Genomic DNA, 24,263 nt, shown 5'->3' with positions numbered 1-24,263 from the left:
TAAGATTGAGGGTTGGCATTCATGTCATCCACTTCATGATGCACAGTAGCAATATTGTCTACCTTCCTAACGCTTCCGGCACCACAGACTTGGACTGGTCTTGCCCTTTTACATTTAATTACAAATTTCATCTATTTGCATTATACACTTCGGGTTGGCATTGACGATGTACTACACCCAGCTCACCATGACTCTTACGGATGCGGTCTCCCTGGCGATAGCTGACCAGAGGCCACACACTGCTGCTGCTCTCACTTACCCACGCTCCGTCTCTGGTCCTCCATCCTTTTGCCTAATGTCATTGTGCTACTTCTCCACAACTTTATGGGTGGCATTCCTAACACATGTCACCCAGGCCATGATGCCAGCTAGCAACTATTATTATTATTATTATTATGAATAATAAACAGGATTTATATATATATATCAAAATAGAAATTAAATAGGGGTGCGTACATTAAATAGCAATGCGGTCCTCTGCTGTTTTGATACCAGAGACTGTTGCTAGTGGGTTGAGTTTACCCTTTCCCAATGTCCTAATGCTTATGCTGCCTTCTGCACGCTGTCCATCACACAAAAATCCCATATGCCTGCTGTCACTTTGCCTGCCATTTTCTGGAAAACCACAAGGTCTTTTGGAACTTTTGTATTTTTCCCTTGTTGCCACTGTTCTCCCACACATACCTAGCAAATTTGTGGGTTCTAACATGTATAGAGGCTTTGCAATTAATGTTTAAAGTCGGACCATTGACTTATTAGAATTTGCGAAACCGATTCGCTGAAATTTCGCAAACCCACTGGAAGTTCGAAGGAAATTTTCGTGAGACTGTCAGAGGCCTTCTCGCTTATCCCTACTCCCACCTTCATAAACACCAAATTAATTCTGTATTTTTTGCCATTTTTTTGCCACTTAAGTGTAAAATTTTCCATAACAATACTTTAAAAAGTTACAAGACATTTACAATATACTTATATTTAAAGCCAAAACTTTCTCAATTTAAATTTTAATTCTAAGTTATCTTTTTTTACAGTTAGAAACCAAACCTATGTGTCACATCTTAGAGGTAAATCTTAGACAGTTTAAAATACACTGGAAGATTTCCCCTCTTTTCATCTTCTTGTAGTAGCTCAAAATTTTGGATTTTTGTTCTCACTTTGAGTCCCAGGGATAGTGACGGTGGTCACAGTTGTAGACCCTTTATTGTAAAAAATGAGAATTCTATCAAAAATTCAAATTTAAAAATGCCAAAAACAAGTAATAATGAGCAGTGACAAACTGGACTTACTGGAAGAGCGAGTGTATGGGTGGAGAAGGAGAAGACTTGAATGTCACTGAAAATGTGAAGAATCCCTGCATGTATCAATGTTGTGTGACTTCGGATACATCAACTACTGATACAATTGATGCACCAGCCCTCATCTGCTAGTAGTAGAAGCAGCAAAATGGTAATCTATGCTTAGTTGGTCACCACGAGTAATGCTTAGTAGAGCCTGGTAGACTCGTTCAATATTTGTTGCTGTAAACAGTCACTGGTGATCAGTTACATAGCTGGTCAGGGTGACCACCAGGGCACTAGACACTGGGATCACAACTGGACACCAGAAGACACAGCTAGATGGTACACAAATATATTAACCACCCCACAAAACAAAGGAAGTGGCCACCAATTAACACAGAAAGTGATGGCTTCAGCCAAAGGCTGATAAATGCTGAACCAACGTTTGCCCACTACAATAAGGAAATAGTTACCAATAACTGCCCAGCACTTGATGCAAGAACCACTTCTCTACATAGGGACCAACACTGGGCATCCACTGGAACTAGGTTCATGCGAACCAGAAATGGAGACTTCCACTGGACCAACATCAACCATTATTCATTTAGACACCAGACACCAAAAAACTCAGCTACATTGGACACAGATATAACAACAACTCTACTGAACAGAGGAACTACCCACTGTTGAATACAGGAGATGGAGGCTTTAGCCAAGGAATGACTGAATGTTGGACCCAAAAGCTGACCATGACTACAACCAAGACTGCTAACTGGCCAGCACTGGATGCAAGGGTTGACTTCTGATAAACTGACCATACATGTGATAACTTTTAGATATTTTTAGTCACTTTCCACTTAATTGTGTTTGCAAATATGATAGCAAGTAGCATCCAGAAAAGATGTCACCATAAAGTTGGAAAGCTCACCAGAATTTGGTCAACTGGTAAGTCAAAACTAGTTAAGAAGTAAGAGCATCAACTGAGTGAAAGATCAAAATTAGAAAAGACCTTCAGTTGAGTTCAATGGGGTCATTATTAATGCCATCAACTCCATGTCAATGGATACCCCCAATATGGCAATATGGAAAATAAGACAGTAAAAGTTTCACTCATCTATCAAGTTGCTATGTGAAAGGACATCTGAAGAGTTAGTTGACTCAAATCCTAAACACTGCTACGACAATGCAACCCTCATTAGAGCACTTCTACAACCAGAAAACACAGTCCAATACACCAAGGGACTAACCAATCCCAAAGCCACAGGAAAACCACCATCAAATACAATGACCAGCCAGAATTTAACCACAACTGCCGCCATAACGTACCCACCGCACCTTCAAGATACAGACATCACCATGACAACCCAGGAAGGGCCACAGAAATATTTCTCTTATAATATAGCAGAAAGAATGCGAACAATTCCCATCATAGTCACTCACCCTGCCCTAGGCAAGAGTAACTGACGTGGTGCCAAAACATTCTAGACGTAGCTAAAATATTGGTATGAAAAACATAAAACACCTCACAAAATGTGAAATAAAAAATAAATCAAATAAATGACAGCAATAGGTACAAAGTGCACAACGACGACTTGTTAATATAAAAACTCCGAAGCAAGAGTTGGCAATAATAAGATGCTGGAGTGACCCCTCAATGATTTATAATGGTTCGGGGATTTAAAAAGATCGGGGTTGGGATGATACAAATGGGTCTGGTTTATTAAAGCTCTCCAAGACTGGAGAAGATAGACTATCATGGTGGAACCTAGGTGATCTAGCAAATCTGAAATTGATTTCTTAAAAAACCATTTGCTATTATTTGGCCAATGTTTTCAATCCTGGACCAAATCCATTCCAGGTTTGCTGGATCAGCCAAGTTCTCCCATGATGGTCTATCTTCTCCAGTCTTGAAGAGCTTTAATAAATCAGGCCCAAAATAATGGAGAGATCTGATAGATATCTCAGCTATCCATGGCCCCTAAACCTATAAAAACCATATTGGCCTCTAATTACAGGGATCATTGGTACCCTAAAATGTAACACCAGGAACCCCCAAAAAGTAAACCCTACTGAATCTATCACAATGACTCTCTGGCTTCAACGCACGGGGAGTCACTGAACAAGCACAACAAATACCAGCAACAGAGGCAAACTTTACATTTCTAGTATTTCAGGTTCTCTTGTTTCAGTGCTTATATAAGGTGACAACGCTCTCTCCCATACATGACTCAGGGTCCACTGTTGTCACTATGCAAAAATCTGCACTGAAAATGCTATAAAGACATTGCTGGAGTGCATATAGAAAGGAAGTGGTGCAGGAAATCAGAAGCACCGAAAAATAACAAAGGATGAAAAAACTTTTAAAAAAAGAACAAAATGATACACAGCTTTAGCAAACTAATTTCATTTTCATCTACTCTAAGTCCCAATTCAACAGGCTTTGATAGGTGGATACAAAATAACTTGTGTTGGAAGCTTAAAGCGTACACAAACTCAGAATTTTCACTTTACATGAAAGGGTAGACAAGCTTTTTATTTAAGGTAAAAATTTTGTATGTTAGAGTTTCTTTTAAGTGCAACACCTGCCCCTTAATTCTCGATCGTGTAGGTCATCAAGAATGAATGGGAACGCAGAGCCTCTCGGGATACCTACATCATGCATCCCGGGGGGCTCTTGGCTGCTTCTTCTGCGCATGCCCCTTCATCAATAGCGAGAAAACAAATGCCAATCTCACACATGTGCAGTGAACGTTTTTTTTCCGAATCTATGTCACCTGATCTTGCACCTACACAGTGTGAGATCAGGTGACGTAGGAAGAAGAACACGGAAGAAGAAGACAAAAGAAGATGGCGGCGCCTGATGCTCTCTCTGCACCGGGCCAAAGATGGATACCGGGACGACGCGGGACCCAATGGAAGAAACCTCCCCTTGCATACACTGATCTGCAGGATTGAAGGTACTTATGATTTTATTGTTTTGGGTAAGCTTTGGGTTTACTTCCATTTCAAGCCCTGATAACATCAAGTCACTCTTTTTTCCGTACATCAAATGTTTATAGCTGGAGGTGCACCATTCTGAAACTGAAAAATACCTTCAGATGTCTGTTTATTAAAAAAAAGAACATTCACTAATAATGTTAAAAGGGGTGATTGTGCAATGCTCAAGTAAATTTGCTGGAAAACTTACATAGGTGGAAAAATAAATTAAGTTTGACCAAGAGGGCAAAAAAAAAACCCTTATAAACCCCCTGGTACAATTTGCTCCAACAGGGGACAAAAATTCTTCTTGATCCCATAAGGCAATCTGATGTTCCCTGGATCAACAGTCACTGTTATCTTTACTTTAAAGGCTTAATCCCCAGTTATATTCTGTGGTTCTAGGAATTATCCATTTTTTTCCTAAAGCAATCTATAGTAGTTGCTGAAACTACTTCCTTAGGGAGCCGATTCCACATTTTCACAGACCTTACAGTGAAGAATCCCTTCCTTATCCGGAGCTTAAACTTCTTTTCCTCCCGACACAAAGAGTTCCCTCTTGTTCTTTGTAATGATCTCAAAGTGAATAATGGGGAAGAGAGTTCTCTATATGGACCATTTATATATTTATACAGGGTGATCATATCCCCCCTTATACGTCTCTTCTCAAGGGAGAATAGATTCAGTTCAGCTAATCTCTCCTCATAGCGGAGCTCCTCCATTCCTTTTATTAGTTTAGTTCCCCTTCTCGGCACTCTCTACAATCCCACAATGTCCTTTATGTGAACTGGTGCCCCAAACTGGACTGCATACTCCAGATGTGGTCTGACCAATGCTTTGTACAGGGGCTAGCTTTAGATGTTAGCGTTAGCTGAAATCGATCACCTTGGAAGAAAATCCAGCATGTGAGCAGTGTTCTCTCAATGTTGTTTATTAATTCGTACTTGTAGATTGATGAACAAACCAATATATTTTCCAATAGGGGACGAATCAGTGGGGTGCCTTCCGCTCATCTCGTGCCCCTTACCATAGAACAGAGCCATGCTGTATTCACAGCTCACATTCTTACTACTGTCTTTGGAAACTCAGGGACTTCTGTGTACAGCTTAAGGCTACATACACAATTGTGAATATCTCAGGTACAAATCTAGCATTTCCAGGTCACTAAATGGCCAACCTGGGGACAACCAGCCATTTTCTGCAACTCACTCCCGCTCCCCTCTCCATAGAACTGATTACCACTGTCTGTACTGCACTCTATTCTACTGTCTCTTGAATGATCATTTCCAATGAAAGAACTGCACATTTTTTGTCTGTAGAGCTTTAGAATCAAAATTCCTTTTACTGAGTTTCAGTAATTGTTGCTGGAAATTATAATTAGAGATCATTCCAGGTGACTTTTCACCCGAAAGAACAACCGCTACTCCCTGTTCAGTTCTTCTGAGAAGGGAAGGGTAGAATAATTGGGATTTGCCCCACTTTTGTGACTACAGTAGACCCCGTTAGCAGTTCATTGTCAGTAATCCGCCACTGTGTATTGGAAAATGAAGTCTTAGAATCTTGGTAGATTTTTACCCTTGATGCAACAAAGCACCCCGGTGTAAATAACACATTGAGTTTCAGTTTGGGTCTTTATTTTGTTATAATTGATTTATGATGATAATATGAATTGCTTTGTATTGTGATATTTCATATATTTGTATTTATATATTATTATTTTTTTTTGTTTTAGATTTTTGGTGACATTTTTTGTTTTTTCTTATTGTTTCCCTTGTATGTTTTCATTGATGTGACGTGATTTGGGGCGCTTCACTGATACATAGATCTTCTGTGCCCCACTACACATGATCTTATATAAATCAAACCTGTACTGATAGATTTTTTATATGCTTTGGGAGTTGAAAATCTAGCATCAGTACAACCCTCCATGATCCGCTTAAGGCTAGGTCACAACAATGCATTGTGTTATATTCATACATATTACATGTGGAACTGCATGCATTACCAAAATGTAAGAAACACAAAAAGCATGTGTTGGTGTGCTGGGTTGTCATTTATTGTAATAGTGGCACAAATGCATTTTACCATGGCACTGCAGTGTGCTGCTCTGCATTACCACATGATGCAATTCAAAAAATGCAGCAGATACAACACTTGTGTGGAATGTGCCATGTTCAGCAGCAGTCCAATAAAATGAATGGGTTACTTGCAAAATGCAGGAAAATGCATCACATCCTTATCGTAGGAATATATCCCTTAAGCCTTGTTCTCATTAATTCCTGAGGATATGCACGTATTAACACACACAACAACACGCTGCTGCACTGTATTTGTATGAAATGTGCTGTTTTAGGTAGATGTTGTATTTAAGAATCACAGCCAGATTGTTAACTGGGGCAGCCATTTATCTTGTTGGCAATGACTAGGCTGGAAACCCATGGGGACGAGTCAACAGTATAGTCCGTTCAAATAAATGGGTTGCTGATTGCAGCAAGTTGCAATGTGCACAGCTCAATGAATGTGTTTAGTAAAAGGCACTGCATCACAATGGTGGGAGTCTTTAGGGATGTTCATAGACATGCAATCACTTCTCAGTTCAACTGTATATGGGCTAAATATCCAACATCTATGGATATTTACAAGTGTAATCCCACTTGTGCCCGAAGGCAGATTTGGGGTTCTGTGTCATTTTGTGATGCAGATTTGTGTTACTTTGTGACGCGTTTCGCAGTCTTTACAGTCTGCATTCCTTTTCTTCAGAACCAAAAGATCACAAATGATTTTAACCTGTTTTACTGAAGTGAATACGATATGGTTTTTTATTCCCAATATAAAACAATACCATGGATTGCCAGGCATGAGTGTGTGTATCCTAATTGCTTCCATAAGACTGAATTCTGGGTCTTGGGGGGCAGTCTGCAGTGTATGGTTAGCAAGACTAAATGATGGTCCTCGGAGCAATTGGTACTGTTACCATTCTGCTTGCTGATCCCCATCCTCGGCCATGCCGCTCATTAAAATGTGTAGTCACGGGCAAGGGTGTGGGATGTTGTGCAGATTGCTGGATCCTCAGCTTGTCACCCGCTACTCTACCCGGTGATATTATAATACTGACCTTGGCTTCACCTTGACTCTACTTGTTGTTCTGACCTTGGCCTATCCTGATTGACCTTGGACTGTCCTGACCTCGGTTCTCAACATCTGCCTGCCCTGACCTTAGCCAACCAACCCACCTACCATCAGCTGCCATCTACTTTGACCCCAAAGTAGGTTGTCCCTACAGTGAATCTGTCTGATCCGGCTGGTCCCTGTTGGAGAGTTTCTGTTTGCCATGACCTGGTGATATCCCTTCATCAAAGTAGTCAAGTGGCCACTAAGGGTTACCGGACCATTACCCCTTGGTCTGCTTTGATGAAGGCCAAGAGTCAACCCCAGGTAATCTTGTGTCACCTGCCAAGCAACAAAATCTATAAAATACCCTGGTTAGAAAAGATACTTGAAAAATGCCTGGTTAGAAAAGATACTTGTTACTGGAAATCTTGAAATCACAAATATGTATATTGTATTGCATGTAAAGTTTATGTGGATTGGTAATTTTGTACAAAAGCCGCACCTACCTCTTGGAATCCTAAGGAGCTCTCTCCAGTTTAGAGTTCAATGAGCTCTATGACTATTGGAATTGTACCCCGGTGTGTAATACATATTTTACATAATGATTTCATAGAATTGCCCCCCAGGTCAGGTGAAAAAAGGGAATGGAATCTATAATAAATAAACCTGTTCAGTCAACAAGCTTCGTCTCATGAATTCTAAAAGCAATAACAACCTAATCGAGGATCTAATCCTTCACCAATATTACCTTCTGCAAAAACACGTTGGTGTCATAGTTGCAAAGCTTTTCTATATAAAAATTTCTTCTTTATATAAGAATGAGAAATACGACTGGGAGAAAGAGAGAACAGTGAGGAGTTGGGGAACCCTTGGGCTTTGGATAGACATGTTTATAACATATTTTGTGATATTTTGTTGGATCTTTTCGCAGCATTCCAGTGGCTCAGGGACAGGGGCTGGTTCGGAGGGCATTTGCCCCCTGTTCTGGTGCTCTATATTTTGGCTAATTCTCAGAATTCAGGCGCTCAATGCAAGTCAACTACAGTCTTAACACCTCAGCACCTGAAAGCCCAAACATTGCTCAACAAAGTACAGAAAGAAGTCTTCCATTCCAAGAGCGACTTCCTTTGTTAATATTATTAACTAGTATTTATATAGTGCCTACATATTACGCAGCGCTGTACAAAGTCCATAGTCATGTCACTAGCTGTCCCTCAAAGTGCTCACAATTTAATGTCCCTACCTTAGTCATATGTCATTACCACAGGCTAAGGTCAATCTTTTGGGAGAAGCCTAACTGCATGTTTTTGAAACATGGGAGGAAACCAAAGTACCTTGGGTAATCCCACGCAAACATAGGGAGAACATTCAAACTCCATGCAGCACTGCAAAGTGCTAACCTTTGAAACACTGTGCTGCCCAATTTGTGTCACATTATTTAATGCAGAGCAATACAATGGGGGTCAACATTCTATTGCACCAGGTATTCATTTAACAATATCAAAAGGTAAAGTTCCTACTGGGTACTGTAGTAAATATCTTCCAGTATCATCCTTTAATGTATATGTCCTGTTGACAACTTTCATCCTTCCTCTATCCATTGACCAGTTCTTTAATCATATACACAACCCATTGATCTGGCACTCTGAACCGGGAATAGTTGGGTTCCATTGGAATTCTGATGCCAAATTTTGGTGGCCATGGTTAAAAGAGAGTGTTTTGTTGACTTTGTTTTAGAAGTACTAGGGGTATTAATAATAGTCGCAGATGGCACTGGCTATCCCAGTGCTAACTCTTCTGCTAAAGTACACAGTCAAGGGGGGTCCACTCGGTTGTCACAAAGGAAGATGTGATTGACCTGAAGCCACATTGGTTTGAAATCTCTCCTACAATCGTTTTGTCCTCTCAGTGATATCTGCAGCCAGCATTTTTTCTCGATAACTTATGTTTGACAAAATTGTCCATCATCCAATGCTCAAAAATAGTTGTTAGTCAAGGCAGTCATAAATTTTGACCCTCCCCGGCTAAAAAAAAAAAGGTTTTGGCTTTAGATATGCACAATTAGTATATATACACTTACAAAAGACTTGAAAACATATAGTAGATTTAATACATCTAACTGGTGGATCCAACCGACTTTCCAATCGGTAATAGCTTGGTTAGAAACCCCAAAATATGTCACCTATGTGCACAATATTCTGATCCTCCGAGCATGGGAATGGGGTAAGCCAAAGGACACATGGAATCTCTTAATTGGATTTGCTTGATCTTTTGTACACATGATCCAACCAAGAATCAGTTGCATACCATTGCTCACCTGTTGAATCACCTTCAGTTTTACTATGGAATCCAATCATTGCAATGATTTGATTATTAGACTAGAAGTAAAAAATGGGCCTGTGTGCTGTAATCCAAAAGCCAATGTTAGGGCATACCCACCCACATACACACACATACTTGCTTTTCACCTTTTCACTCCCATTAAAAAATACCAACCTTATTCATCTACCTGGACCCACCCTCGCTGGTGCCATTTCTCAGAGGAATGCTGTAGTCTTTGCTGCTGTCATCCAGTCCCAACAAGGTGTTGCCATCTAACTGTGGACCCAGCTCCCAGAAAGCCATGAACTGTCCATGTAAAGGCCTCATAAACAGCCATTAAACAAAACTCTGTCCAAAATAAAAAAATTTCTAGGTTTCAAACAAATATTTCAAGCAGTTGAAATATTAAATTGTAATAGACCAGGGTGACATTTCAGTAGAATCTATAAATATCACATGCCTCGAGAAAAATACATCAATAACACAAATTGCTGTAATGTTGAACTGCGACAGCTCCAGGCTAAGCTCTGCCTGGGAGAGGCCAATTTACTTTAACGTCACCAACCCTCCACCTACTATATTTTCAAAGCATGGCATTCCATTCCGACCAATAGGTATATAAATGGAGTGATGGGTAAGTGCACTCAGATCCTCACCAACAGCTCTTCCTTAACCGTAAGCCAAGCTCAACCGGCAACTAACTTTGCACACTTGTTGAAAGAACATCAGATTTTTGGAAGCTGCTTAAAGACCCTGGACATTTGCAAATCATAATTGACGGTTGGTAACAAACTTTGATTTTCATTTGCAACTCAAGGCAGATAAGGAGAATAAAATGTCTTATTTGAAGTTGGCCATATGCCTGGCAATCTCTATATAATTATCATGATGGAAGCTGCCCGGTGGGCTTGGGCTGTTGTTGAAAATAAATGGCAACTCATTTCACCAACACATGTCATATGCCTTGCTTGCATGATGGTAATGTGTTGAGACTGGAATTTGAAACTTACCTGTTTTGCATTTTATAGGATCCCTGTTCACCATGAGGATAACACTTCTCCTATCCGTTGTACTGTGCACTGCCATAGCAGGTAAGTGATGCATATTTCCTTTTACTTGTACTTTCCATTAACACATACAGAACACAGAGACAACAACATCTGTAAATCTGTTTACAGAGAAATGGGGAGGACAAATAGAGTGGATGTGGTGGTTTCATTAGTTTTCTTTTTCTAGGCATTTATTATCACACGGTGGTTCCAGTAACATATTCTATGGTGGCAATGTTCAGTGATACTGTATCTGTACAACAAATGGGTCTGGGAAACACATGGGTGTAAATTTACTTTATTTAAACAAATGACAGAATCACATAAACCTTCCAATGATAGAATGATAGAATGAAGAACACTCTTTCAATGGTATAATCAGTAGCTTAAAAGGAGCCATTAATAGACTTGTTAGAAGAGGCTTTGTTTTAACTAGGATTTAGGTAGACTATTTTAATGCCTCCTTTCTTTTTCTCTAGTGTCTGCATCTATAACTTGTGGGAGTGAGACCTGTGCCAGCGATGAGCTCTGTCCCAGCGGAGGCACTGCCTGCAAGTGTAACACAGCTCAATATACAAATATAGGTATGATGTACTATTATACAATGATTAGAATGTGCCCAAAAAAGCCAAAATGTTGCATTTTCACATAGCCAGATGAAGTGCATATAGCAAATAATGGTACAATGTATTTGTGTGTTCACACTAGACTGCAAAGCGAAATGTACCATTGTCAATATATTGATCAGATGAGTTAGCCAAGTTGGCAGCAGTGACAAGGCTATACTGTTGCCCCATCCTTTTTATCATTGAAATAATTGGGAATATTTGATAAGTGGTGGAAAGCAGTGACTGGCATTTGTAAGAAATCCCACTGGAGTCCGTGAAAGACCCTCAATTCTCCGCAGCGACTGGCAGTCAAGTTGTCCTTTCAACCCAAAGGGTTCTGTCTGCCAACCATTTTACAACTTCAACAGCAAAGGGCAACAAGGTTAACTGCACCTTATCTATGTGAACTAGCCCCTAGGCTGCTTGGTCAATTTTCAATGGCGGATTGATGGATGATTGATCAGGAATGACCATTGTGATCCATAAGAAGGAGGGAACAGCGGGTGCTGCTTACTCTCCCTCACCCCTTCTCTCTATGGAATAGGGTGTACAGTGCTTGTTCATATATCTATCATAGGAAACAATCAAGAAAAATCATTTCCAGCCGCAGTAATCTTACCTGTGTACATATACATATTGGACACTTTTTGCCGTAATGCAGCTATAATCGATCTAAATGATTTGAACTGAGACTTCAATTGGTCTTTACCTGTTAGACTCTAATTCAACCTCTTTTATCAATAAGTAACCCTCAATATAATTTTTAGGTATCAGGGAACTCCTACTAAACCAATTTTTGTGTGCTCAATGGTAAAAAACAAGTTGGTGGCCAATGGAAAGAATGCCCCCCCCACCTGTGGTGGCTGGTATATCACCTTTATGAGTCATGTGTCTGGCACTACCAATTGATGTCAGCCCCAGAGATATGCCGGACTTCTAATTGGAGGTTGATTAGCCACAGTTTGAGGAACCTCTAACAAGTTCTGGAGAAATCCCAGTTGAGAATGATCTAAAACAGCAATGCCCCCATTTCCGGTCAACATATAGAAAACTCTGTTATGACAATGAAAAAAGTTTATTAGACATAATTTTATCATTTCAACTAACTTACTCTTTTATTTCAGGATTGACTCCGACTGCAAATGTTACTTGTGAAAATGGAAAAATGAATATTCTGGTGTCCAAATGTTGGCTGGAAAAGAACAGATATAACTCAGCAACTGTAAGGCTGCAAAGCACCAGTTGTGTGGCAGCAAGGGAAGTTGTGAATGATGTCGCCCAATTGGCTTTTCATCAACCACTGACAGTTGGTGACTGCGGCACTACTGCTGACGTAAGTTTTTGTTACAATATTTCAATGTTTGTCAATCAGTAAGGGAAAAATTGATACTTCAACAAGAATGCACAGCCAAAATAAAGTATAGAACCCCTAGTGAGTTGCTGGCTTTGCTCCTAGATGGCTCTTCCAACCCCTTTATTTGTCTGCCAGTCTATTTTTAAATGGATAAAATTAACAGGAAATCCAGGATAATAAAGATAGTGTGGTTAGTAGTAGTTAGTTGTATTTATTTGGACATTCTGTAATGATGGAATGATGACTGGACACTCATCCATTGAGCTTTCTCACTTATAAATGCTAATATTAGATCTGGGCAAGCTTTCCAGCTTTAAGGCTGCAGAACAAATCCGGTTACATGTATCTAAGAACTGCAAGCATGATATATTACAATATAGCTTGTGTGAGAAAATATACTCAAGTATAAAGCAAGATTTTGTTTTTTAACTGAAAATGTTATTAGAAATGGATATAGTTTTATACCTGGGTGACACCTAGTGGCATATCTTGGAACTGTAGACAGAGAGTGTAGCATACCAGGCATAGACTGGGGAAGAAGCAGCACAATAAGCCAATGAATTCATGAGCTAACAAGTAGCCTGTTAGTAGGATAAGAGAGAAGAGTGGCAGAGTGACAAACTATTGTCTATTGCTATTTTCCATTGACAGTCCATTGCTTCTCTTTCAATGTCCAATCACAGACTGGGGCAGGTACAGTATGATCTCAGAGAAGCTGGCCATTAGAACGAGTACATCTAGTGTCAGAAAAAAAGTAGTGCAGTTTTGCTTTTAAAAACTACAAATTTGTGCATTTCACTATGGGACAGTAAGTTATGCACCCAATGTATTGACTTTGTTTTCCTTCCTTTCTCTGCAGGCAAATGGAACCCATGTCACATACAAGAATAAGTTGTATATTTTTGGCCAGACGGTTCCAATTCAAACACGAAAAGATGTCGTCATGGATGTTTCCTGCAGCTATCCTGTGAATATAAATGTCGCTCTTAATGTGACACTGCACCCAATTATTGGGTAATTATTATTGAACAATAATCTTTTCAAAAAATGAATACTGACTTCCTCTGATGATACTGCATGCTAGCAGATACTCTATTAAGGGACCCCTACCTAATTTTTACATGCCTTTCTAATAGTAGAAGTTGAACCTACAGCTCTGTAGTTCATTGACCTTTTTTTTAAAAAAAATATAATCACAATATGCCCTATGTTGAAAGATTAGAAACAAAGCTTATTTATACCTAAGCTCAATTTATTAATATTACTAATATTATTATTATTAATAATATTAATAATAATAAACAGGATTTATATAGCGCCAACATATTATGCAGCGCTGTACATTAAATCGGGGTTGCAAATGACAGACTAATACAGACAGTGATACAGAAGGAGAGGACCCTGCCCCAAAGAGCTTACAATCTAGTAGGTGGGGTCAATGGGCATAACCCATCTGGCTCAAGTGCTTAAAGGTGATCCAGTCAAAATGAGTAAAGAAAAGTTCCTGTTCTAGAAGTGCTTTTATGAACTGCATCTTCTAAGTTCTCTTTGTTCCATTGCTTCAGTCTACATAAGCCTCTAAGCTGAAGAAATCCCCCCGCTGCAGTGTGTGGTTCCTTCCCACCACCCATATCCCACTGCTACAAAGGAAGAAACCATTACACATAGTAGGGGGCACAGGTTTCTGACACTTCTGCAAGTGTTAAAAGCTAAAAAGTCTTTTGAAGGTTTCAGTGCTGCAACGGTATAAGACATGAGCCATGATAGGAAACAAAAGTTCTTCTGCATTTTCTGCATCTGCTGATAAGGTCACTTTTATTGCCTTTATTTTGATTATCAAATTCCATCATGCTGTATTTGTGATAATACTACCGACATCTGGTATGGCAGCTTCACCACTTCTTTTAGTGTACACACAGCTGAAAGGGGAATTTAATAAGTTTGGGTTTGGCTAATGACCAGTGCAATTATTTTTAGCTTGCCATACACCCTATAATTATAATAATTACTACTATAGATGCATGCACACATACCTGCAAGGGCTTCTTGGTAAGTAACCTTCTGTTTTTCCTTTCCAGGAGCACAGTAATAAATGGCCCGACTTCAAACGGAAGTTTTATTGCCAACATGATGGCTTTTACAGATTCCGAATTTTCCATTCATCTCTCTGAGTCTGACACTCTGCTTGTGGAAGATACACTCTACATTTCCATCGTTGTACCCTCCCTGGATAGCAATCTTAAACTTAAAGTGCTAAGGATTTATGCCTCTCCTGATAATTCAAGCTCAATCCAGTATAATCTCCTTTCAAATGGGTAAGTAGCAGAATACCAGGAAACAAATCAGTTTCAGAAATAATGCAAATACAGAATTCACTAAATGCTTAGAAATGACATCCTTACTGGGTTTGTTTATTACTAGAGTAAAATGGAGAAAGATTTTGCTCACTAAAGAGTTATTTTATAGTTGTATGTTGCCAAGCCTGGGGTTACTTTGTGAATTTTGTGAAAGTTTACACAAAACCCAGTGCCAACAAAAGCCTGTCTTTCTTCTTCAATGTTTTCATTTGTTTTTTTAATAATTTGGATAGAGATGAGAAGGGTCAGTCCTTGAAGCGATTTGCCACTTATTTATGGGAAAAATGTGGTAGACATTCCAAATTCTCCATCCAAAGATAAAAATGCCGTACCTTTAGTCTTGCACAGCTGTCCACCATTATTGTCCCTGGTGCTCCTCTTTCATTTATTGGATTGCAATTCCAACCGTGAAGGTTGAGCATCCCATTTGGGCATTCCATAGAAAGGTCTACATGGAAATGCTGTCTTCCTAGAAATAGAGTCCACTTTTCAGGCCTTTGTAAAAATTGCTAGTCCTCCCAAGAGCCAACCTACTGGGTCTGGAGGCTCTATGAGAGGAGTATTGAGGCGGGGAGCTGTGATGTCTTCCGGAAGCTATGTAGGATACCCTGCTGAGACATTGGTCTTGATTGAACCCCGGTGATCCACCAAACATGGAATGGATTTTTTTTTAATCATTTGCATTTATTTGGCAAATGTTTTTAATACTGGACCAGATCGATTTCAGGTTTGCTGGTTTGCAGGTCATCTATTATGATAATCTATCTTCTCCAGTCTTGGAGAGCTTTAATAAATCAGGCCCATTGATTGAACTAGTAAAAAGTAAACTGAACACTTAGAAGCTGAATAACTCAATCAATATGATGCACACATGCCATGTATTGTTCATATAATAGTATGTGCCGTTGTTTTCTCCTACTATTTAGAAAAAAGATTACAGTAATTGAAAGCTGATAAAATGTTTCTGTGTCTAGGTGCCCAGATAGCGGTTTAACTGCTGGTCTGCTAACAGTAAACAGCAATGGACTTGGCAATGAAGCTCGATTTACCATGAAAGTCTTCCAGATCACCAATTCAAACACTGTCTATCTCTCTGCCGATCTTCAAATCTGTGCCGATAATTGTGTTCCAGTAAGTCTTAACATACAACATACATGTTCTATGACTCCTGTCCCAAAAAGAGTTTTGAGGGCTTCTTTGTCTTAATGCGAACCAGCCATCTACCCAATTGGGCCAATGGTCCTAGTGAGCCTCAAAACCCCAGGCAATTTCTTGCTGTGAATCAGCTGCTTTCAGCATGAGGGTATCAACTTTGTAGGTTAGGATTCGATATATACTTAAAAAAAACCTTTTATGTTGCTGGCAAGAAAGGAGCAGAGATCCAATACTATAGACTGATAACTCTACTAGGTTTATTGCGTCTGGTGACATCCCATCCAATATGGTGGTGCCCAACAGCATTTTCCTTGACTTTTGGATGTCTATGCAGGGAGAGTTTTTACGGGTTACAAACATACAATTATCGCAGAAAAAATTGTATGGGAATAGTATTTGTTGCAATTAATGGTCTGGTAATGGGGTCTGTCCAGCCCATGTGGATTTGGGAAACCTATTCAAGGAAGGGCCTATTGGAGTAATATAGGAACCTGACATGTGATTAGACCCCACATTGTCCACTGTGTTCATTGTTGGGATAACCCAGAGCTCAGATTCAGAAGTAGACTTCATGAATTTAGCATAGGTTCCATATTTCTTGGGTAAAATTTGCAGATTTTTTATTGATTTTACTTTCTATTTTTGAATTGCCTATTTTTTTTATCACAGGACTGCAACTCCCCATCTCAATCCAGATCAGCAGACAGCCAGAGTGGAGGAACTGTCAGTATGTTCTTGGAAGCAAGTAAGTAACCATATGTTTGCAGTTATCACTAGTATGTATGCATTCAGTCCATATTTTACTTTTCATGGCAGAAAAGAGGGGAAATAAGAGAGAAATAGGAAAAGAGGCACCAAAATGCCCACAAAATCACATTTACACCTCCATACAGGTGTTTAATCATTTCTGTCTGCTCAATCTTTGAATTTTAAGGTAAAACTGAATATTGCATGTTTGCATAAACACCTCTCCTGTATTACCATGAATATAGATTTCCCAAGAGGATTTTTGGAATGTTTTGAGACTGAGGGGGAAGAAACATTAAACCACAGAGGGTCCAACCTTTTACCACTCTAAAATATTGTTTCAGATACTCCTTCACCAAAGGGGACAGAGACTTACACTTTTTGGACAGATACAACAAACCAATTTCAATGTTTTATTTACCATTGGGAGCAGATAAGACCAGTTCATTGTTGAGGTTAACATACACCTTATCTTATGGGGTAAATAATACACAATGTTGGCAGCAAAAGGTGAATGTGAAAATAATAGATCCGGCAAACTGAGTACCAGTTCAGTAACATATAATTTCTGCTTTGCAGGTGACAGCGATAATTACTTTGCCAGCTCCGGTAGCGGTAAGTAAACTCTTACATTTATACAGTTTATAGTGTTTTCTGAAACCCAGAAATGGCACAACTCAACATCTTAAAAGCTGAAGGCAATTACCTAAACCCAGTGATCAAACATATGTATGGGAGCTGGTTTACCAATCATAGGATTTGTATTCCTTTCCATCCAATCCTGAGATTTAAAGCCCTAGAAGTAGCCAGGACAATCACACCACTTTCTCTGCTACAGTTAGGAATATAATGGTGTCCCATTCTGACTGTGGATTTGGAGGCGAAGGAACATTAGGAAGCCAACGAAGTCATCTTTCTAATACTCTTGCTCTTTCCTCATTTCACTGTATTCCTTGTAACACATTTGTATGTAGCACATGTACTATTGATTTCTCACACACTCCATCTCTGATTTACAAGGGACAGGGACCAATCGCATTAAGAAATCAATTATAAATGAATAGATGAAAACCATTGTATCTTTTACATATGCCCATAATTCAGCTTGATGACAAGTAATGACACAAAAATCATTATTTTGTAGAGTTATCAATGCATACTTTGGCTTTCGATTATAAAGATAGCCTGAAAGAAAACAGTTTCTGTTTTTTTGTCTTTAGAAAATGCAAGGCTCTATGATACCAGTGTATATTCTGTTGTAAATGTTTATTTGTCTGGTTTATTGTGTTCTGTGTCTTTCTCACTTCCTGTAAGGTCAATGGGACAAATTTAGAGGGGGATTTCTCCATTAAAGTGAATATCCCTGTTCAGTCTTGATTGAAATCTGAGATTTTGTTGAGAAATTGTGCTCTATTTTCTGTTCCAATGACAATAGTTTAGAAATAACAATGTGATAAGGAGTAGTGTGAGATTGGGGGAGTTGGGGTTAAAACTGTATTATGACTGCACATATAAAGAGAACACATTCCAAAGAAAGATGGCAGCCCTTCATGCTACATTTCTAATACAATTTATTTGTTGTCCCAGATTTCCCCTCATCCTGGACTTTGTCTACTCTGCTCTTCTCCTGGATCTTGATGAAGCTGATGTAACCTCTTCTAGATTACAACCATCCTGAGCACCATGAGGCTTGGTCATAACCGCCAACCCAATGCTCTCCAATGACCAAAGCAAAGTTATGAAGGAATTTTTGGTCTTGTTATTTTTCTGTATTATTGGCTACATATATAGTGCTTCCTAAAATAAATGCTGCTGTCATTGCAACTAATGATCCTGATTATTTCCCATTTTGTACAGCGCTGATATTCTGCTGGTTGGTTTAGAGTAGCCTGCTTTATACTTTAGCTATTTATTGTATTTATTTTGGCCTAACAAAAGTTTATAGATTACACACAATAGATATTTTGTATCACACTCTGTGCTTCTCTTAAACTTAATAAACTTTATAGTATGTAATAATGTTGCCTGAATTTGCCTCTGTACAGTTTTGAGGGTCTTTAGCTGAACTGAGCCTAAACTATTTTCAGAACTTTTCAAATCCAAATATCATGATGTTTTTTATTGTACCAGGAAAGTACATTCAGTAACCAAGTGCACCAAAATGGCTTGGGTAGACCACTAAATGACTCAGGAAGACAGAGGAAATTGAAAAAAGGGAGAAAATGTGTACAGGGCAAAGGGTAATTGCAAAGGGTCATTTTATATGGCTTGAAAGTCAACGTTGATTTTTTAGGATTTACAGCTTCCCTCATGGCACACATTAAGGGTCATTTATAGGACTCCCAATGACAACACTCTGGGCATGAGTTATCAAAGCTCTCCAAGGCTGAAGAATAAAGACTATCATGGGGGAACGTGGGTGATTTACCTGGGATAGTTCTCTTCCCAGGTTCCCAGATAGTTCTCTTGTAACATAAAAGTAAATGATTTTAAGAAATCCATTTAATATTTGATGGATTGTCTCCAGTCTCAATAAATCTCTTGATCTCTCTTTTACATTTTTTAAAGCTTGGACTGTATGCAACATCCCCCCAATTTTTTTTAAAAAAACATGTCAAGCAAACTAAAAAGTTGTCCTCCTCTATGAACCTCAACTGTTGCCAGTTTATCAATGGCGATTAGGCCTGCTGCCCAACAAAGTCTCCTTCTAAGAATTGCAGTAAGTAGATTAAAAAGTTGTTTTCTTAGAAGTTTTGTAAGAATTATATCAAGTATATGTATATAGTTAGCATAAATCATCTTTACATTTGCCATCAGTCATTGTAACCAAAGAGTATAAGTTGGACCATTTTGGTTTACTGTGTAAAAGCTAGTTTTAGTACCCCAGTTTAGTGGCATTGTATTTTGAAACACAAATAACTTTCTTAGTAACAAGAAATGCGAGAGAGAAATGCGTCCCTTGAATATACAATGCATTGAAAGGCAGAAGGCCTTTGGGGTGAAATGAAAGCAAGGAAAATATTTAATAACATTAATTTTCTAACATAGACATATACTTGAAAAACAAAACATTCCCTTTGCTTGATCTCATTCAATGCCAAACGGTCCAATTTAATAAACCTCGAAAAAACAGACGCTTAGACATCAATTATTTAGAAATGCAAATCAAATGATTACTTTTTTATTATGCACCCACAATGTATTTGAATGTTATCACATAGTTTACTAACTAGCTTTTATGAGTTCTTCTATAAAGGATGATCAGACGATATTTGCTAAAATGTTTTCTCTACAAAACTTGCATTGGAGCCATATTCATAAATATTTTGGTTAATTTTGGTCATGTATGTTAATTGGAAAGCCTCTGACTATGTTTATGTGTTTTATGAACCTTACAGGTGTTCATTTGCACTAGATTTTCTGAGGGACATATAGGGTCTGCCATTAATTCAAAGGTCAAGTAGGTTTTACAAATGTGTTTTTCTGACTACACTGACCACTAATGTTAGGTGACATCCCTTTCTCCCCAGTCTTTTAAATCCTTGTCTGCCTTCTCCTTCAGCCAAATGTTGCCTATCTCTATACTATTGTACTTTCTTTCTCTACTACTACATGCTGCTGATATCCCACCCAACACAGGTCCCCTCCGCAGCCTTTGTTCCCCACACTTTCACCAAGATTCACGCTTCTCCAAACCTCATTCACATTCACCCAACTTACAAACTCTTACACCCTTTTTCTTGCAGTCAATGGAATGAAAGATCTGTCTGCAACAAGCTAACCTCTATCCACGACTTTCTCCTATCTAAATCTCTGAACTTCCTGACTTTCACTGTAACTTAGCTTTCCTCCGCAGACTCTGCATCTGTTGCTGCACTCTCATATGGAGGCCTAAACTTTGCACAAGCCCCCAGACCTGGCAACAGTGTACACTTTATTTTCTCCCCTAATGGTACATACAGAGTTTCTAGATTCAGACAATCCAAATCTTTCTTATATGTAACCTAATCCCAAAAGAATTTAACATGAAAATCACAGTTTTCAAAAAGCCTAATTTTAGTAAATCACAGTTGTTGATGTTATTCCATTTTACCAGTAGTGTTGCTTTGAACATTTATTTCTATGTATATAATATAATCTCAGGTCAACATAGTTTACATTTTTAACAATCAAAAACCAGAACTCCAACACAAAATGCTAACATTCTATTGTCACAACATATACTCATGCCACAGATACCATGTCACTGATAATTGTTTCACCCTTTTCTGGAACAAAGACTCCATTGACCTCACCTTTTTATGCCTGTGATGGTTCTAGTTTATTAGTATAGCTAATATAAAATTGTCTTGCCTTTTCACATTCCATAGTGATTAGATTAAGGTTTAAGTTTTAGCTGTGTAGATATACATTCTTGACTATGATCCTGGAACCTATTAGATCTGAAGAAATGGTCTGGACAAGCTTTGGAACATCTTCAGCTTTACAGAACAAGTCCAGTTGGATGTGACTTCAGCAGGTAAAGGTGAGGTGATTTCTCCTGATTCTTCAGTATCCTTAGCTCAGTTTTCTGATATTTGCATCAGAAGCTTTGTTATACTCCTAACAAAATACACATTTGTGCTATGTGCTTTAATTTCTCCAAAGCTGAGAAGGCTGCCATCACCTCTATCTGGGACAAAGTGACTAGACAAGGTACAGCTGTTTTAATGCAAGATATGCAAAGGTTGTTTTTCAAGCATAGAAACCTGAATGCGTGGCCCCCATCCATAGATAAGAATCAGAATGGCTGGGGTTTGTAAAGTATGTAATGCCCTTTGAATAACCTCCTTCCCTTCCTTCTTTTTTATGGGACCATTATACATTTCCCTTCTTCTCTTCCTCTACCAATATTCCAGAGTTGGAGACATTTAACAGAGATGAAGCCTACCTTTCTCCCTGCCCATGTTGTTTCCAACTCTGATTCTGCTTATTATTTGGTGATTAGATGCTCATCTATTACTAACCTTGGACTATGATCCACTTCCAACCAAGGGGCATCCTTGCTGTATGACTAGTTTTACCTCAGTACATTGATACCAGAAGTAGATGACCCTTTTACATGTTTTTTCTGTAACAGCAGACCTATTCCAAGATATCAGGATAGAACGACAAACTATCCAAAATATACTCCAGACAATGGTACTGGACGCATTGACAGATTCTATGTGCTTCATTTCCAAATGTTTCTATTGAAGTGACCTGTAAAGCAGCCAATTGGAAGTCTTCAAACACGTACATTCAGTTTTATACGTTGGGTGTGACAGCAGGAGTTCCATCCAACTTTGAGGCTTCCATTTGGCAAGTGTCTCTTTCTCAAATATTGGATTATTGTTAGGAGATATCTGTCCGGTGACTCCATGCTGTGCATCATCACAGTATAAAATTATTTTTATTCTGTCCAGCAATGTCATTTGCAGCAGCCAGGAGAACTAATATAGCAGCAGCCCCTGCTCCCCTTAAGCCGTGCAGCCTGATTTATGGCATCCCCAGCATCCGGTGTTAGGCTGTGCACAGCTGAAGGGGATTCTAGAGGCCGATAAGCTCCTGACTCCTGCACTGCCATTGGATGCTAGGACATCATAGCCTCTCTGCTCCCAATCCCCAGTACCTGTTGTTGGGCTAAGTTAGGCTGACTTGCTGCTGGTGTGTGTTCGTGTGATTTACTGTTCCTGACCTATTGTTTGTACGCAGCCTGAACTGACCTTTTGCCTGTGACCCCAACTTGTGTTTTGCCCTTGGTTCGTTTGGTTGACAGATAATCTGTGTATGACCTCTGGTCTGTATTCTGCACTTTACTCTTTTGGATTCTTGGTACTGCTTTATCTGTTGGCTCCTTGCCCATCCCCAGATACCATCCTTTGCACAGTCCTGGGGGCAACTGAGTGCTGGAAGATGCAAGCAGTCTCCCGAGGCTAAGCGGGGGCTGTTATAGGTGAAGAGTGCGGTGTTAGATTGGGGGACTGGTGTCTGGTGAGGACTCGTGCTGACCAGAGCCTTACAATTATACTTGTTTATTAGTTTTTGTGACGTTGTTTTTTCTCTCCCTCTTTTTTTTTAGTATTGCTTGCTTTTTCCCAGTTCTATGTTGTTAGGAGGAGTGCCAGGATTATGGAAAATTGTTTTCATACCTGTAACTATCCTGGCTACTCCACCTGAAATTGTTAAAAATTTGTAAAGAAAACCTGCAGAGGAGAGGGGGATTACTTTTATAGTTTAGGAGGGTGGTCCTATGGGGGTCGAGGAGTTGAGCTGACTCAGTTTTGTGATGTCAGGTGGAGTAGCCAGGAAAGGAAAATTATGGGTAAGTATGGCAACCATTTTTCAAACCAAGAAACTATTTGTAGCTATATAATTATCATACAAGAACAGAACTAGCAAGGCTTCCTATATCTTGGCTGTATTATAATACTATTTATTTCGTAATGATACCAATCAAAAATCTGAACAGAATCTTTGAAAAGAATGGCCTGGATTCCAAATAATGTGTCACAAATCTGCAGCACCATAGTTACTAGCCTCTTTATCCAGGCCCTTAATTACTTTTCCTAGGTGAAATTGAGCTGCCAAATGTTACAATATATATATAGGACACAGGGGAACTTGGAACCTTTGGCTTAGGACTTTCTTTTTTTGGGAAATTCCTTGAGCTAATGAAAGTCTACTATTAAGTAGACAAAAGTAAAAAGACAAAAAATACAACATAGAGTGTACCAATTTACCTGTCCCTGAAAGACCTGTATTTGAAAAACCACAACACCTCTGGGATCTGACTCCTATAATACTACCGCTGGGTATATATTTATGGCCTCCTGAACCTTATCTAAGGTTGAATTATAGAAGTCATTGGTTGCGATACTATGATTATGCATAGCAAAAATACTTGGCTTATGTGCACCATGTAATAACTCCTGAAGAAGTGACTATGTCCGCTAAACGCGTTGCTTAAAACTTACAAGTTTGGTGTTCATATATACAAATGTGAATTGATTATTGTACTAAGATCTCAATTGAAACAACCTATATGGATATACTAAGAATGTTTTATGTGGTTTTAACGTGTCAAAGTATATATGTTTTTATGATTAAATAACACTGTAATTAATATATATTGTTTTAATCAACTCAAGATTGATTTGGTCATTATTTTAAGAATATGTGCTTTAAAATCCCACACAAAATCCACTCTATGTGGTATCTTTTGTCTAATGAAAGTCTACCTTTTTTTCTTTTTTTTTAAATACATTTTTATTAATTTTCAACATATA

General features: G+C 38.9%; 1 protein-coding gene across 1 annotated transcript in view; it reads left to right on the top strand.

Moving 5' to 3' along the window:
- The window catches only part of LOC140341194 (uromodulin-like), a 33,646-nt gene extending 14,866 nt beyond the window's left edge, over window positions 1-18,780 (top strand). Inside the window, exons 2-10 of the mRNA XM_072426749.1 lie at window positions 10,715-10,777; window positions 11,215-11,319; window positions 12,468-12,676; window positions 13,557-13,711; window positions 14,776-15,012; window positions 16,029-16,185; window positions 16,879-16,954; window positions 17,536-17,571; window positions 18,544-18,780. Of these exons, the coding sequence (XP_072282850.1) occupies window positions 10,715-10,777; window positions 11,215-11,319; window positions 12,468-12,676; window positions 13,557-13,711; window positions 14,776-15,012; window positions 16,029-16,185; window positions 16,879-16,954; window positions 17,536-17,571; window positions 18,544-18,608 (1,103 nt within the window). The 3' untranslated portion in view covers window positions 18,609-18,780. The remainder of the gene's footprint in view (window positions 1-10,714; window positions 10,778-11,214; window positions 11,320-12,467; window positions 12,677-13,556; window positions 13,712-14,775; window positions 15,013-16,028; window positions 16,186-16,878; window positions 16,955-17,535; window positions 17,572-18,543) is intronic.
- Window positions 18,781-24,263: the final 5,483 nt, after the last annotated feature.

This window comes from Pyxicephalus adspersus, chromosome 11, assembly GCF_032062135.1.
Source record: "Pyxicephalus adspersus chromosome 11, UCB_Pads_2.0, whole genome shotgun sequence".
Taxonomy (NCBI): domain Eukaryota; kingdom Metazoa; phylum Chordata; class Amphibia; order Anura; family Pyxicephalidae; genus Pyxicephalus; species Pyxicephalus adspersus.
Note: the sequence above shows the minus strand (reverse complement) of the source record. Positions and strands in the feature narration are given on the sequence as shown.